This window comes from Hydra vulgaris, chromosome 03 (genome assembly GCF_038396675.1).
Source record: "Hydra vulgaris chromosome 03, alternate assembly HydraT2T_AEP".
Classification (NCBI taxonomy): domain Eukaryota; kingdom Metazoa; phylum Cnidaria; class Hydrozoa; order Anthoathecata; family Hydridae; genus Hydra; species Hydra vulgaris.
In genome coordinates, this window is record NC_088922.1 from 33,134,155 (window position 1) to 33,150,019 (window position 15,865).

At 28.0% G+C, this 15,865-nt stretch overlaps 2 protein-coding genes across 2 annotated transcripts; one reads left to right on the forward strand and one right to left on the reverse strand.

Annotated features, from left to right (window-relative positions):
• Positions 1-6,203: 6,203 nt before the first annotated feature.
• On the reverse strand, positions 6,204-7,753 carry LOC136078104 (uncharacterized). The gene is made up of 2 exons (XM_065792957.1): positions 7,624-7,753; positions 6,204-7,172 (listed from the first exon to the last, which is right to left on the reverse strand). The coding sequence occupies exon 2, from the start codon at positions 7,170-7,172 to the stop codon at positions 6,204-6,206; it is 969 nt and encodes a 322-aa protein (XP_065649029.1). The 5' UTR covers positions 7,624-7,753.
• A 4,456-nt stretch (positions 7,754-12,209) lies between these two features.
• Positions 12,210-14,112, forward strand: LOC136077712 (zinc finger MYM-type protein 1-like). Its single transcript, XM_065791926.1, has 2 exons — positions 12,210-12,701; positions 12,807-14,112. The coding sequence occupies exon 2, from the start codon at positions 12,933-12,935 to the stop codon at positions 13,758-13,760; it is 828 nt and encodes a 275-aa protein (XP_065647998.1). The 5' UTR covers positions 12,210-12,701; positions 12,807-12,932; the 3' UTR covers positions 13,761-14,112.
• The last annotated feature ends 1,753 nt before the right edge of the window (positions 14,113-15,865 follow it).

Here is a 15,865-nt window from a genome sequence, read left to right on the forward strand (position 1 = left end):
TATATATATATATATATATATATATATATATATATTTCTACAAAGATATTTCATTCCATAGAAATGCTCCACGATATTGAATTTGGAATGAACTGAGTTTGAAATAGAATCTTGGAACTACAAAATTATCATTTGAAAAATTTGTGGGTTACTTATAAGAAATTTTAGTAAAGTAAGAGTGAAATATATTAGGCGACAAACCATGTTTAGATTTAAATATGAACAGCGTAACTTGATATATGTTAAGTTTATAAGCATTGAGTGCATTAAGTTCCATTAAGAAAGGCTCTCCATGAGCAGTTCTCTTAACGCCAAAAATAATTTTGCATGCAATTTTTTATTTTCTATAAATGTTTTTAAGCTTTCCATAGTTGCTACTTTCCCATGCAATATTGCAATAGGATAGATAACTATGGATAAATGAAAAATATATTATTTTTAAAGACTTGATATTAAGAAATGGTTTAACTCTACATAGAACAGAAATATTTTTGGAAATTTTATTTTCAATAGATTTAATATGAGAATTCCATGATATATTTTCATCTAATATTATTCCCAGGAAGTTACATTTGATTCTCTTTTAATAACCGAATTATTCATAAAGAGATTGGGTAATTTTAGAGGGAGGTGATCACTCTTACTAGGTTTATGAAACAACAAAAATTTAGTTTTCAGTACATTTAATGTAAGTTTATTACAAATAATCCAATCATTAACTTTTATTAGTTCTTCATTAAATATTTTAAAAAGATCTTTTATATTTTTATTTGAGTAAAAAAGATTAGAGTCGTCAGCAAACAAAATAAGATTTAAAGTCTTTGAAGCTAAATATAAATCGTTAATGTACAACAAGAATAATAGTGGTCCTAGGATGGATCCCTGGGGAACACCACAAGTTATAACTTTGTTTCCTGTTTCATTTTCTTTATACACTATGTATTGTTTCCTGTTTGACAGGTAATTTTTAAACCAGAGTAGGTTATTGTTTAATACTCCATAGAGTTCTAGTTTTTCTATAAGTATGTCATGGTCAACTGTGTCAAATGCTTTTGACAGATCAATAAAAACTCCTAGTGTATAACAATTATTATTGAACCCATCGGATATATAATTTATTAAATCGATTACTGCATGATCCGTTGAATGTTTTTTTTTGAATCCAAATTGTTTATTATACAGTATTTTGTTTTTAGTTAAATATTTATTAAGCCTATCATACATAATACGTTCTAACAATTTTGAAAAGCAAGGTAAGACAGAAATAGGTCTATAATTTGACATAATTGTGTTATCGCCAGTTTTAAAAATAGGTGATATTTTAGCAATTTTTAATTTCTCCGGTACAATACCGGATTGTATTGAAAGGTTAAAAATATGAAACAAAGATGGTTCTATGATATCGAAGATTGCTTTAACTACGTTCACGCTAATTTGATCAATGCCAGCGGATTTATTATTTTTCAGACTATTGTACGCATTACGCACCTCAGTTATATTTAAACTAACTTCTTTCATAGATATATTGGTTGGTTATATATAGGATTTGAAATTTGTGGTGTTTTTTGGGATTTTACTTGCTAAATTTGGGCCAACTTCAAGGAAATAGTCGTTGAGCTTTTCAACGATGGTTTCTTTATTACTGATCATTTCCCCATCAATTATGAGTTTTTGTGGCAAATTATTGTTAGAACATCTTTTTTTTACCAATTATCTGGTTAATCACATTCCAAGTTTTTTGAGTGTTTCCTTGTGTTTTTTTTAGCATCTTAGCATAATAAATTCTTTTAGAGTGTTTCTTTGTTTTTTCAAATAAACTTTTATAATTTTTGTAATTTATTTCATTTGTGAATGATTTATGTTTTAGATATTTTTCATAAAGTTTTTGTTTTCTCTTAGATGATTTAAGTAAACCTTTGGTCATCCAAGGGCTTAAAAGTGATTTCGAATTTATAACTATTTTTTTTAGTGGAAATGCCAAATCGTAATATTTACAAAACTGCGCCAAAAAAAGATCATACGCCTTATTTGCCTCTTGTGATTGTAATATAAGGTCCCAATCAATTTTTTCTGATAAGAGATTTCGAAAGTGCAACAAGGAGTTTTCATTGATCTGTCGCATTTGGATTGTAGATTTTAAAGCAGAATGATTATCAGTTATATTATTTGTAATTAAGAATATTGGGAAATGATCTGTTATGTCAGTTTTGATTATACCAGATTCTAGGAGGCAATTATGAATATTATTAGTAAATATATTATCAAATAATGTTGATGAAGTGTTAGTTATTCTGGTTGATTTGCTTATTGGTAGAATTATATCATGTTGAATTAAGGTATTTTAAAAATATTGAACATTTACATTTGAAGAATGATTTAACAAGTTTATATTGTAGTCACCAGTTAAGTAAACGTGTTTCTTTGTTATGTTGGTGCTGCTTAAAAAATTTTTTAAATAAGATTTAAATATTTTAAAATTCCCACCTGGCTTTCTATAAATAGAATTAATGATAATATTTTTGGTTGCTTTATTTGTTATTTCGATGCACAACGACTCGCAATCTGTATCATTAACATTGACGTCATTACGCAATATAAAGTTAATAGATTTGTGAATAAAGATACATACACCGCCACCAACGTGGGTTTTACGAGGTTGGTGAATTGATACGTAGTTATTTAATTCATAATTACAATTTTTTTCATTGCTTTTTAACCACGTTTCCGTGAGACTAATTATTTTAAAATCGTGGTTTAGATCATGCAATAATAGTTTTAGATTATCAAAGTTTTTATTAATACTTCGAATGTTTAGATTTAAAATTGAAAAATTATTTATTTTTTTACTAAAAAATTGAGTAGATTCACGGACTGAATAGTATTCACTTACAATGTTTTTTTTATTGAAATAGTCATCAAAGCTGCTATTTTCCTTATTGAAATTAAATAAAAAGTTGTCATCCATTTTGAAAAGAAAAAATAATAAAATAATTTCTTAATCACGAATATAAGATATTAAAAAATTAAAATACTAGGATATTAAATTATTTCTTTTCTTTGATACTTAATGCACATATACATATACTACTACTTAATGCACATATACATATAACTTAATGCACATATACATATACCATTACGCAAAGATGTCAGCTACCTTGGCCCCAAAAGTCAAAATGAGTTAATTGATACAATCGGAAAGAAGTGTATGCAAGAACGGCTAATTAATGAAGTCAAAGCTGCAAATTACCATTCAATTTCAGCAGACGAGGTAACAACTGGAAACAAACAAATTCTATCAGTATGTATGAGATACGTAAACGGAGAAAAAGAAATTAAAGAAGTAATTCTTGACTTTTTGAATCTTGACAGGATAACAGGCAAACATGTTGGGGAAGGCTTGATGAAATTTTATAGCGAAAGTGGAATTGATCTTAGTTCTTTTCGAGGCCGTGTTACGATGGCGCACCAAATATGCAACCTGTAAATAAGGGTGTTGCCAGCTATATTTTAAAGGGATCACCAAAAGCAATTGTAACACATTGTAGCTCACATAATTTGAATTTATCAATTGCTGCAACATCAAAAATACTTATCTTTGATAACATTTTGGAGGTATACAGAAATATATCCATTTATTTCAATACCTCTCCGAAAAGGGAGCGTTGTTGGAGCATGTTGCAGAGATCCGTTGTAAATCAACTGAAAGAAAAAAGATTTTGACAGGGATGTGCAAAAAAGATGGTCAGAAAGAGATGCCGCATATGAACACTTTTATTTAGCTATACTATTTATGGCAGAGGCATTAGAGATTATTTTAGGAATACACTCTAATATAGAACAGTTCAATATAGAGTTTAGTATGGGTTGGGACGCACAAGAAATAAGTGAGGCCAAATCACTCCTTAAGTTCGAATTCATAATTGGTATTATAACTTTATACCGCTTACTTCACCAGTTGTCGTATATAACAGAGAGGTACAAGGGCACACAACTGATATTGTGTATGCATACAGTAACATTCAAGAAACAATCGACGATTTGAACCATCTACGGAAAAATGTTAAAAATGAAACTTACGCAATTTACCAACAAGCTACTTGTATGGCTGGTAAATTATTTGTAGAACCAACGATTCCCAGAATCACTATGAGATAGGCCTACAGAAATAACGTACCTGCAGTGAGTCCCCATGAATATTATAAACGGGCCTTGATTATACCTTTTCTCGACAGCATCATTTCAGAAATTAAAATACGATTCCAAAAGACAAATTGCATTACTGCTAAGGTTTTATGGTTGGTTCTCTCTATAATTTGCAGTGAGGAGATAACTGCTTTCCAGAAATTAGTTAAAGTGTATAAAAGTGATCTTCCAAACTCAGAAGCTGTAGATCAAGAATTTATGTTTTGGAAAAAAAAATGGTCTGTTATTAAACCTGAAGATAGGCCTAATACTCTAGCTAAAGCCATTAAAATCTGCGATGAAAATCAATAACCTAATCTCTTTGAGCTTCTTAAGATTGGATCTACACTACTCGTAACGTCCGCAGTAATAGCAGTTTTTCAGCAATGCGAAGATTAAGAACATAGTTGAGAGCCAGTATGACTGCAGATAGACTTGGTTCATTTTTTTTATTCTTTTTTTTAAGTTCCCCAAAAAGACCTTACGGTCTTGTCACAGAGCACCGCGGAAGCGCATTTAGCCAGGATGTTCACGGCTCCTTCCTTACAGTGACGCAAAAATATTCCGAGCTCGTTTCGAACATGGATCTCCTGTTTATAAAGCAAGTGCTCTAACCACTGCGCCACGGCCGCACAAAACTTTAGCCATCCTAAATATCCACTACAATGAAATTGTTGATTATAAACAAGTCTCAAAATTATTTTTTACTTTACATCCAGAAAAAAAAAAATTAAGTTTTTGAATAAAAATTAAAACCATTTACCAAAGTATAATTAATCTTTGTATCAATACCCTTTTTCTAACAAGGAGCTTGCTTATACGCCTATGCAGTATAAAAATAGAAAAAATATTCTGAGAACAATAAATTCGTTATGTAAACATTATTTACACAAATATAGCTATGTAGGGGAGAGTTGCCTTAATTGGAACACTTTAGGAAAAAATATTTATTAACCAAAGATGGCTTAACTATGAAAACATTTATGAATTAAATAATATAGATATACAACCCTACTATGCTTTTATTAATGATTCGACTGTATTGATCGCACCCTTATTGGATATAAACTTTGATTTTTCAAGGCACCATTTTTTTCCAATAAAGGCAACTGGTCTCCTTGAATGGAACACATATAATCTTTAATTAGAACAGTTCTAATATTTGAATAAATTACAGCTATAAAACTTATGGCTCAAAGGAAAAATTAATTGATTAGCTTTTTAATAAAAGATATTTAAAAGATATAATAACAAATAAAAATTACAACAAATATTTAATCCTTTTTTCGCAATTCATAAGTCTTTTTTTCTTGCAGCTTCTGCACTTGGGATGGTAGTGGTGATATGTGGTGTGCTGTGGTGGCGATGGTAATTTTATTTGATGTGCTCAATTTCATTTGGTCCATGGTGATTGAGTCAAGTGCTACTTTGCTTTCCTGTGGTTTTTGCAATAGTTTGGCAGTTATTGGATTTAGTGTGAGCTTTTTTTTTGTAGATTTTTTAATTTGTTTGGAAGCTATTTGATTTAGTGTGTGCTTTTGATTTCTTGGTGTAATTTCTAGAGCACGTCTATATGGGGAGCTTGTAAGATCAGCCGCCTGAGTTGTTCGTGATCTTCTTTTTTTGTTTTTTACTTCAAGTGAAACCACTGGCAAAAGAGACAAAGTTGAAACTGAAACATGACATTTTAATTTTTTTTCACTTGATTTATCTGTAGATAGTTTTGTCATCCCATCTATACTTTCAGATGACTGAAGATTGTTTGAAGGACCAACATCAGTAAATGAAGAGGCTGTAAAATCAGAATCAGTGAATACATTTATGTCCAAAGCCCACAACCCACTAGCCTGAAATCCTTCCATAGCAATTCTCAATGATGCTGCCTGACTATATGCGTCACCAAATAATTCTGCAACTTGCCAAGTTGTTACTGGTTGTGATATATGTGACCACATCCATTTTCGCATAGCTTCATCATAGTATGTACCAAGTGGTCCAAAGAACGCAACGTCTAATGGTTACAGTCTGTGTGTAGTATGGGAAGGTAGTGATACCATACGCACTCCAGCATTTCGTGCTAGATATATCGCTGCCAAATTTTTTGAATGTGTAACATGACCATCAAGTATCAACAAAACTTTTGATTGTTTTAAAGGTTTAACAACTTTAATGAAATGATTGAGCCAATCTAAAAAACCTTCATTTGACATCCATCCTTTCTCTTGAGTACTAAATACAGTTCCTGGAGGTGCACCAATTGTTATTTCTGGCTTCATTCTTTTGCGTTTATATATTAACATTGGTGGAACATAAAATCCTGCTGCAGATACACAAACTACAGCTGTTACTGAATTTCCTTGTTCACTACTAGTCATAATTCCAACTCGTTTTTTGCACCTTGCACTAATAATTTCTATCTGACCATCTTGTACTGTTGATAAACTAGTTTCATCTATATTATAAAGTCTGTCTGGAGTTAACTTTTCTTCCATGTATAACTTTGAAAGTAAATTAAAGAAAGATTGCACTCGCTCTTTATTAAAACCTTGTGCACGTGCAATTGATGTTGATTCAGGCCCACGAAGCGACAGTTGTGGGTGCCTTTGCATAAATGCATAATACCACTTTTTTCCTGCCATTCGTGTTTGTTTGTTAAAATTATGTGTGATGTTGTTAGCTTCCGCAATATCAAATGCTAGACGAAGAAGATCATCAATCCTTAATCCAAAGTACATCAATTCTAATAATAAACAGTGATTAGCTAGTTCTGTTTCAATTTCATTAGGTAAGGTGGTAAGTCGACCATGAAATTTCACATTTGCAACAGCAACTTTGTTTTTTTCATTTATATGCCTTGACAAAGTTGCTTTTGGAATACAAAATTCATAAGCAGCTTCATTTAAGCTGATTTCTCCTTGTTTTATTGCTTCAACAGCCTTTTTCAAGTTTTCTACTTTCCATTTTCCATATTTTCGTGGTGTTTGCATCTAAAATAAAAGCAAATTACTATGAAGATACATAAGGAGAGTTTTATAATCTTATTACAGGCTTATTTTTTCATATATTTATTTGTTATTCATATATGATTAAGTTAATTATATACTCATTATATAATCATTATTTTTCATCATTTTTGTTTAGTTAATCATTAACTATATAAATCAAAATCTATATAAACTATATAAAGTTTGCAACTTTATATATTAACTTCTATATACAGTAAAAAACTTATGCTGGGTATATACTTTATGTTGTCTTACAAGTTTATCCGTTAAATAGAAATGTATAACTTTTGTAAAACTTTTACATTTTATTTTTTACTAAAAGATAAAATGATTTGTTAATTAAAGTATACGATGTTTACAATCAACTTTATATCCTTAGACTATGACTAGACTTTAGACTATGAAAAAAATTTTGTGAAAAATCATTTCATACTTTAAAGCAAGACTAAATACCAATTCCAAAAAAGCAACAAATTTCTAACAATAATACTATGTCTATAAAAGAAATTCGCTTTAAAAAATATTATACAGTCGGACTAATGAAATTTTCTGATAATTCGGACGTCAAGTAGCGTGTTATGAGATGACATCTTTCAATTACGGCAACTTTTGAAGTTCCATTCTGGGCAACATAGGACCATGGTGTTGTAGCAAAATATTTACATACAAGTAACAACTTACGATATAAGCTCTTAATATCACATAGACTTGAAACCCTTAAAATTTAAAATTTAAAAAAAATTACCATCAAACTCAATATCGTTAAGCTTCTGTAATCGTTTAAATGCAACGATAAAATTAGATCGCAAAAAAATTTTTCTTTAAAAAAAAGTAATTTTATTCACATACGTGCAGTTTTTAAGTTTAAATACTAGAAGTTTCAAAAAATGAAGAAAATTATTTTCTTTACAAGAAAAAATATTCATGAAAGTAGAATAAGTTCCAGTTTCTAAATAAAGCTAAGTGTTCCAATTAAGGAGCTGTTCCAATATATATATATATATATATATATATATATATATATATATATATATATATATATATATATATATATATATATATATATATATATATATATATATATATACATACATATATATATATATATACATATATATATATATACATATATATATATATACATATATATATATATACATATATATATATATATATATATATATATATATATATATATATATATATATATATATATATATATATATATATATATATATATATATATGTATACATATATGCATTTACGTATATGAATAAATAAATGTGAAAATAAACTTAATGTAGGACAAAGTTTCTACATTACTTTATTTTCACATTTGTTTATTCTTGTTACTACAGATGGTTCCTGTTTCCAGTAATTCTTCAATGACAGCAATGCATTTTGTTTTTTGCGATATCTTTCTCCGAGAACATTTTGTGCATTTGGGCAACTACTCATTTTTTTTTTTAGTATTAACACTTTTTGTATCAGCAAAGATCATTCTTATTTAACTCTCGAATTTATGTTAATCAAAGACTTTAGTAATTCCTACTATAAGTAAAATGCTTTTTGGCTTAAAGTTGAAATATTGATGCCATTATGTGACAATTGCTTACAGATTTTATCAGCTTTGTTTGCTAATACTCATGTTAATATAACCTGATTTTTTTGTATTTTCTGATTGGTAGATCATTATTCTCATTTTTTTTCATATTCATAATCTGTAGACTTAAAAGATGAAAAATGATTAAAAAGATGGTATTGTCCGATAATTTGAAGCTGGAATGGCATTCTGCATATTTCTTCAATTGATGATTATTATATAAGCACGTCCTCGTTTTTTTGTATGATTGCTGAAATCAAATCAGTTTTTTATTCCTTGTTTTTATGCACAGTGTCGTTTCACTTTAAAGAATAGTCTTGTAAAACGAGTTCAATGATTTGTTTATAAATATTAAGATAAAAGATATAACTAAACACAAAGAGAAAGTTTTTAAAAACTATTAGTAGAGTAGAGTTCTTAACAGTAGCGGACTGGCCCGGTGTGCCACTATTCTATAGCACAGTGGGCCGGTACCTGCTTAAACGTTTTGGGCCTCAAGCAAAGATATCTATAATTTTATATTTGCACTTTTTTTTTATTATCTTTTATTATAATTTATAATATAATATAAATTATTGTTATATTGGACGTGGCCGTTTCCCGTTAACACATAGACACATAGTATAAAATATTAAAATATAAATAGACATCAAAATTCAAAACAAACAAAAATATTTTGTTTCTGCGAACGTTATCGTCTTATCGGATATTGGTATTATATCATAATTATATGACAATATCAATATACGCCATGGATAGCAACGTATTTACGTATCAATAATCTATAAATAAATACGAAATATATGTGTGTGTGTGTGTTTGGTTGTGGTCAGTGGGTGGTACCGTGGTGGTGTATATCAGGAAGAAACTGACTACAACTGCCGGAACAATTATTAACTTAATAATAATTTGTTGTTGAGTATTACCTATACTGTTCGTCGTACATTTACCGGAAAGTACAATAGGTGCATTTACCTAACAAGTATAATATAAGATACGACTGCGGACTAATTGTCAATTCTAAAAAATAAAAATGAATAAAGTTAAAACTATTCGTAAAGGAGGAGCGGAAAAAATTAGAGATAAACGAATTGCCGAGCTGAAAGCAGCAGGAAGTCATCCAAAACAAAAGAAATTACAATTTTGTTCAACTATCAATACACGAAGTGGTAAGTTTATAAGTTTATATAATTCAATTCTGAGTGGGTATGTTATAGATAGTATATGTATATAAATAATAAATATATATGAAGACATGAAGTACCTTAAGTTCTTAAGTACCTATTTTAATTTATATTGCATTAACATTTTTAGATAACTTTAATGATGGTACATCGGAATTCGAAATAAAAACAAATAATCCTATATTTTCAAGTGTAAGTATTAAAGTATATTATATACCTACCACCAGTCTTGTTAAGTATTCGAATACTTGTATTTAAATACTTTTTTTGTATTTTAAATACTTTTCAAATTCTTTCAACCCGTGTATTTTTAAATATTTAAAAAATACTTTGTTTTGTATTTTTATTCGAGAATACTAAATACTTTTATTCTAGTGTTCAACTCGAAATTCCAATTACCAATTTTTCGTAATATACTAATTTAAATTTTGTTTCTAAAGTATTATTATTTAATGTTAATAGTTTTGACTTATGAGAATTTATAAATAAGGTTTCCCAAAACACAAGCAGATAACAAAATGACTGAAACCCCCATCTGCTCCTCTCTACCATGGCATACGGGACACTTGTACTTACTACTTATTAAAGAATTATATTTATTCATTGAAACATTAATAAATAAGTTTAAATATCTATACATTTGCATATCGTGTTAATTATATATTATATATTAATAATTATTAATAAAAATAACATTTATCAGGCCGAGATTTCGCTGCGTAGCGAAAACGCGTAACGCATTTCTAAGTAACTCAACGCATTTCTAAGTAACTCAACAGCAAATATATTTTGCATCGTTAGAAGTTATATTGCGTCACTAGCATCTTTTCAAGTACATTAATTAAAGCATTGTAATTAAAGTTATTTTATTAACTCGTTAAAAATCATACAAACAGTTAGTTTTTTTCTCACTAGAGCAAAAGTTACAAATAAAATCTAAGTTCTTATTTAAAAAATCATTTTTATTATTTTTTTCAAAATAACTAAAATTTTTTTTGAAAAAATATTTTTTTCATAAGACGTAAAATAATGTTTGTTTATTTTCTTATGATTTTACAGTTGATTTTTGATTACTTTATTAACTGTTAATAAATTTTTTCTTATTTAATTTGTGAACTCCTTTTAATAATGTTTTTAAACAATAAAGAGTTTTTTTTTTGTTATTTATCAGTTAACGATAACATATTCGTGATCAAAATTTATTTTCATAAATTTTCAAACGTCATTGAAAAGTATTCTTAACAAGACTGCCTACCACATTAAAATATATTAAAAGTAAATAAAGAAAAATTTTACTCAAAGGTATTTTTTAAAAAAACCTAGCTATACACTTTTATTTTAATATTGTGTTGTAGACTATAGAATAAAAAAACTTATGTTTCTTATTCAAAATAACTTATATTGGAATTATCATTACAGGATCCTGTATGTACTAGTACATCTACTGTGCATAATTCAAATAACTTAAACATCAATGAAAAAAGTTTGGAATTAGTAATAGAATCTTATGAAACGAAAAATCCTACATTTTCTAGTGTGAGTACAAAGTATTAAAGTATCTTATATACCATATTAAAATATATAAAATGTAAATTAAAAAAAAATGTACACAAAGATATTTAAAAAAACTAATACTTTTAAATAAATTTGTGTTGTGTAGTCTTGTAGACTATAAAATACAAAAAACTTATGTTTCTAACTGTTTGATTGCATTAGGTAGAAGATATTATTATGCGTTCTAATATCAATATCAATAGTATTATAGTTGATGAGACAGGTATTATGAATAGCAGTACTGGAAAAACTGGTTCTGATTTTATTTCGGTTTGTACATCGACAACTGACATTCCTATTGTGAGGACATTTACTTATTGCCATTTTAATTAGATAGTTTACCCATTAAATTTATATGAGATTTTTTTTTTTGTAGAAAAATTATGGTTATACTATACAAGTTGATTTAAAATTTCCGACAAAAATAAAAATTTAACCGTGGTTCAAAAATTGGAGTTTGTTAATACAATTCACCCTTGTCAACCTAAGTTTTTAGAAAATGTAGCTTGGTCTCTTCACAGAATATATAATCGAACAGACCTAAAAGGTAATTTAATACCAAGAAAATGATTGACTGTAAAATGTAAAGGCAATAATTATGTAGAAGCTGTTTATTGCACAATTTGCATGGTATTCAGTTCTTCAGCTAGTAATTTTTGTTCTGGATGTACAAATTTCAAAAATATATATGCCACCATTGAATCACATGAAAATAATCAAGTTCATGGTTTAGCTGTGGAAGCATATATTTTAGCATCCAATAATTACAATATTGAAAATTTTGTAAATATAAATATGATGAATTTAAAAAAAAAAACAAGCACTTGAACGTATTCATGTTTTAGAGCAAGTTTTTGAAATTGTTAAGCTTTTGGGGAAACAAAATCTCCCTTATAGAGGTTCAGGTTCATCTGAATCTTTATATAATATTAACTGTGAGAGTATTAACTATAATAGAGGAAACTTTTTAGAACTCTTAAAGTTTACAGCCAAGCGAGATTCAATTTTAAATGACTATTTGACAGTTGCAATTGAAAGTAGTAAAAAGCGCAAAGAAAATATTTCTAATAATTCTAAAGGAAGAGGATCTTTAGTAACAATGCTCTCTAAGAATACAGTTAATAAAGTTATCTTAGCTATATTAGAGTTAATAAGAAGAAAAATTAAAGGTGAATTTGGAGATAAACAATTTAGTATACAAGTATGTTATTTGAAAATTATATTTTTTTTTTTATATGTGTATATAATACATATTTTAAATATTTTGTTCATAGGTAGACAGCACACAAGATATAGGGTCTACAGACCAAGCTGCTGTTTGTATACGATATGTTTTTAAATCTGAAGTAAAGGAACGTCTCTTTGCTGTATTAGAAGTAAAAAATTCTTCTGGAAAAGGCATGTATGAATTATTTAAAAAATGTTTTGATGACCATTCGATTAATTTTAAAAACATTGTTGGTGAGTCTTTTGATTGTGGTGCTAATATGCGAGGAGATTTCAATGGACTTCATGCGTACATAAAAAAAGAAAATGAAAACAGTATTTACATATGGTGTTATGCACATATTTTGAACTTATGCATTTGTGATACTTGTGATAATAAAGATACTATTAAACTATTTGGATTATTGAATCGTCTATCAACATTCTTCTCAGACTCTTACAAAAGAATGAATGTTTGGAAAGAACAACAGGAACAACTAGGAACTGGTCAGAATAAATTAAGAAAACTTCAAAAAATTGGTGAAACCCGATGGTGGTCACGAGAAAAAGCATTAAAATGGGTTTTCAGTGGTGCTGACTGTTTATATCCAGTTGTTCTTAGTGCTCTTAACTTTGTTACCACATCAAGTAAATTTGATTCAAAGTCTTCATCCGAGGCCTCGTCTTTAATAGAAAATTTATGCAATTTTAAAACCATATGTACAGCTCATGTATTTTTAAAAATATTTATTACTGTTGGTTCTTCGTCAACTTATTTACAAACTAAAAATTTAGACCTCCTTGCTGCATGGGAAATGGTAAAAACAACTATTAAAGAAATAGATAAAATTAATTTTGATGATGTTATGTCAGAATCAGAAAAATTTTGTTTGGATATGAATACCAAGTTAACAACTGTTAAATTACCTGAAGATATAATTGTCGAATCCGAGTTTAAGCAAAACAGAACAAGACGTACAAAGCGAATGTTGACGAAATATGTAGCGATGAATCACCAATAAATCCCAAACAAAAATTTAAGGTTGAAGTATTCCTGTGTATTATTGATCAACTAAAAACTAGCTTGTCAGAGAGATTAATAAATAATACAAGTTTAATTGTTGACATGCAATATCTTTTACCAAAACATTTTAAGGATTTGAAGTCAGATGATCTTCCAGAATCAGCGTTACAAAAATTGTCTACTTTGGCGTCAGTAGACCATCCATTGTTAATTGCTGAATTAAAACATTTTGCAAGTATTTACAATAGTGTTAAACAACCGCTGAACAAATCCATCGTATAATATATGATAGCATTGATGACAATAGCCATGAAGAAGATGATGGGATTAATGATAATTTATATGAACTTCCTACTGATATCAGGACAGGTATAATAAAAAACAATTTAGGTTGGTTGTAACTTAAACCTAGGTGTATAAACAAGTATAACTAAAAACTTAATAGGTAATTCATTTTTTTTTTAGGATGTGACAAGTCTATGAGAGAAAATGATAATGGACATAATCGTGATTCTTGTCTCTTGTGTGTTAACTAATTTATTCGCTTAATATGCATTCTCCTTTATATGCTAATCTTTTTACTGCCATAGAATTTGTATTAACACTATCCGTGAGTCAAGTAAATTGCGAGCGTATTTTTAGTAAATTGAAAATAATTAAAAATCGTTTACGTTCTTCTCTTGGAAATGAACACTTAGAAGCATTTCTCCTTATGGCAGTTGAAAAAGAAATTTTAGACGAAATTGAATTTGAAGACATACTTGAATGAGTAAAGAGTTCATCACCGTTAATATCTAAGCTGTTGTCAAAATATTAAATATTTCAATTTATATTAACTGTACCTAACTATCTAAGTACCTATAAGGGCATAAGGCCATAAAGTATCATTACTTTTATTTTGTTTAATTATGTTTTATGTTATATCAAATTTATCACGTTGATTATATTATTATGTATTTATGTTATGTTTTCATACTAATTTATACAAGATTTTAGCAAAAGTTATGTTGATGACAATATCAACTATTTAGATATTGTACAACAACATAAATATAATAATCGTATAAAAACCATTAACATATTCATAACATTCAGTAATTATTATTTTGTATAAAAGATAATTTGGCCTTCGACCCACAAAGTTTATAAAGGCCCGTAATCACAATGTGAGTAAACATTTTTTTTTTTTTGGGGGGGGGGGGGGGTTGGACCTGTAGTAATAGGGCCGCTAATAAACTTGGAATAGTGGGCCGAACCCTTCCCAGTCCGCCCCTGGTTCTTAAGTTCGTTGTTGTTTAATAGGTGAATACAAAAGAACATTCACGATATTTATATTCTACATATTCTTAAGGGGAATGTTAATTGTCTATAGAATAATATCCAATCATAAAGTAGTAGATTTAAACAACTTATGTTAATGGGTGCAATACACAGTACCATCGCTTTTTTAGTACGACAATATACATAAATATTTTAACAACACGAAAAAAAAATTTTTAACAAATTCACCACCTAAAACTTTAGTCACTACAGTCGAGGAGACTACGAAATTATTGATTTATTTTTAAACAATAAAACTTTACAAAAACAGTTACACGTAGGGATGGCACTTTTACTTATTTTGATGTAAAAATGCGAATTACTTTTACCCATAAATTACTTTACATAACTCATATAAAAATATATAATTTACTTACATTTCAATCAAATCGATCAAAGAAGTAATTCGTTTTTATTCACATAGATTATATAAGGTGTGAAACTTAATTACTTAAGTTAAGTTTTTTAAATGAGTAACTGTTACTTGAAAAAGTAATTTACTTTTACAAGTAAAAGCTATTTACATTTTTACTTTTACTTGTAAATGTAACTTACTTTTAATGGTAAGTCGTGTAAAGTAATTTGCTTTGAAAAGTAATTTTGGTTATAATTATGGAAAAATTTTACATCGAAATGTAATTTACTTTTTAAATGTAAAAAAAAATTGTTTATTAAGTAAGTTATTAAGTAAACTTACGTAAATATATTATTTAAAAGACATAACACATACTTTACAAAGATAAATAAAACTACATCATAAAACCAAATTACGTGTAAAACTAA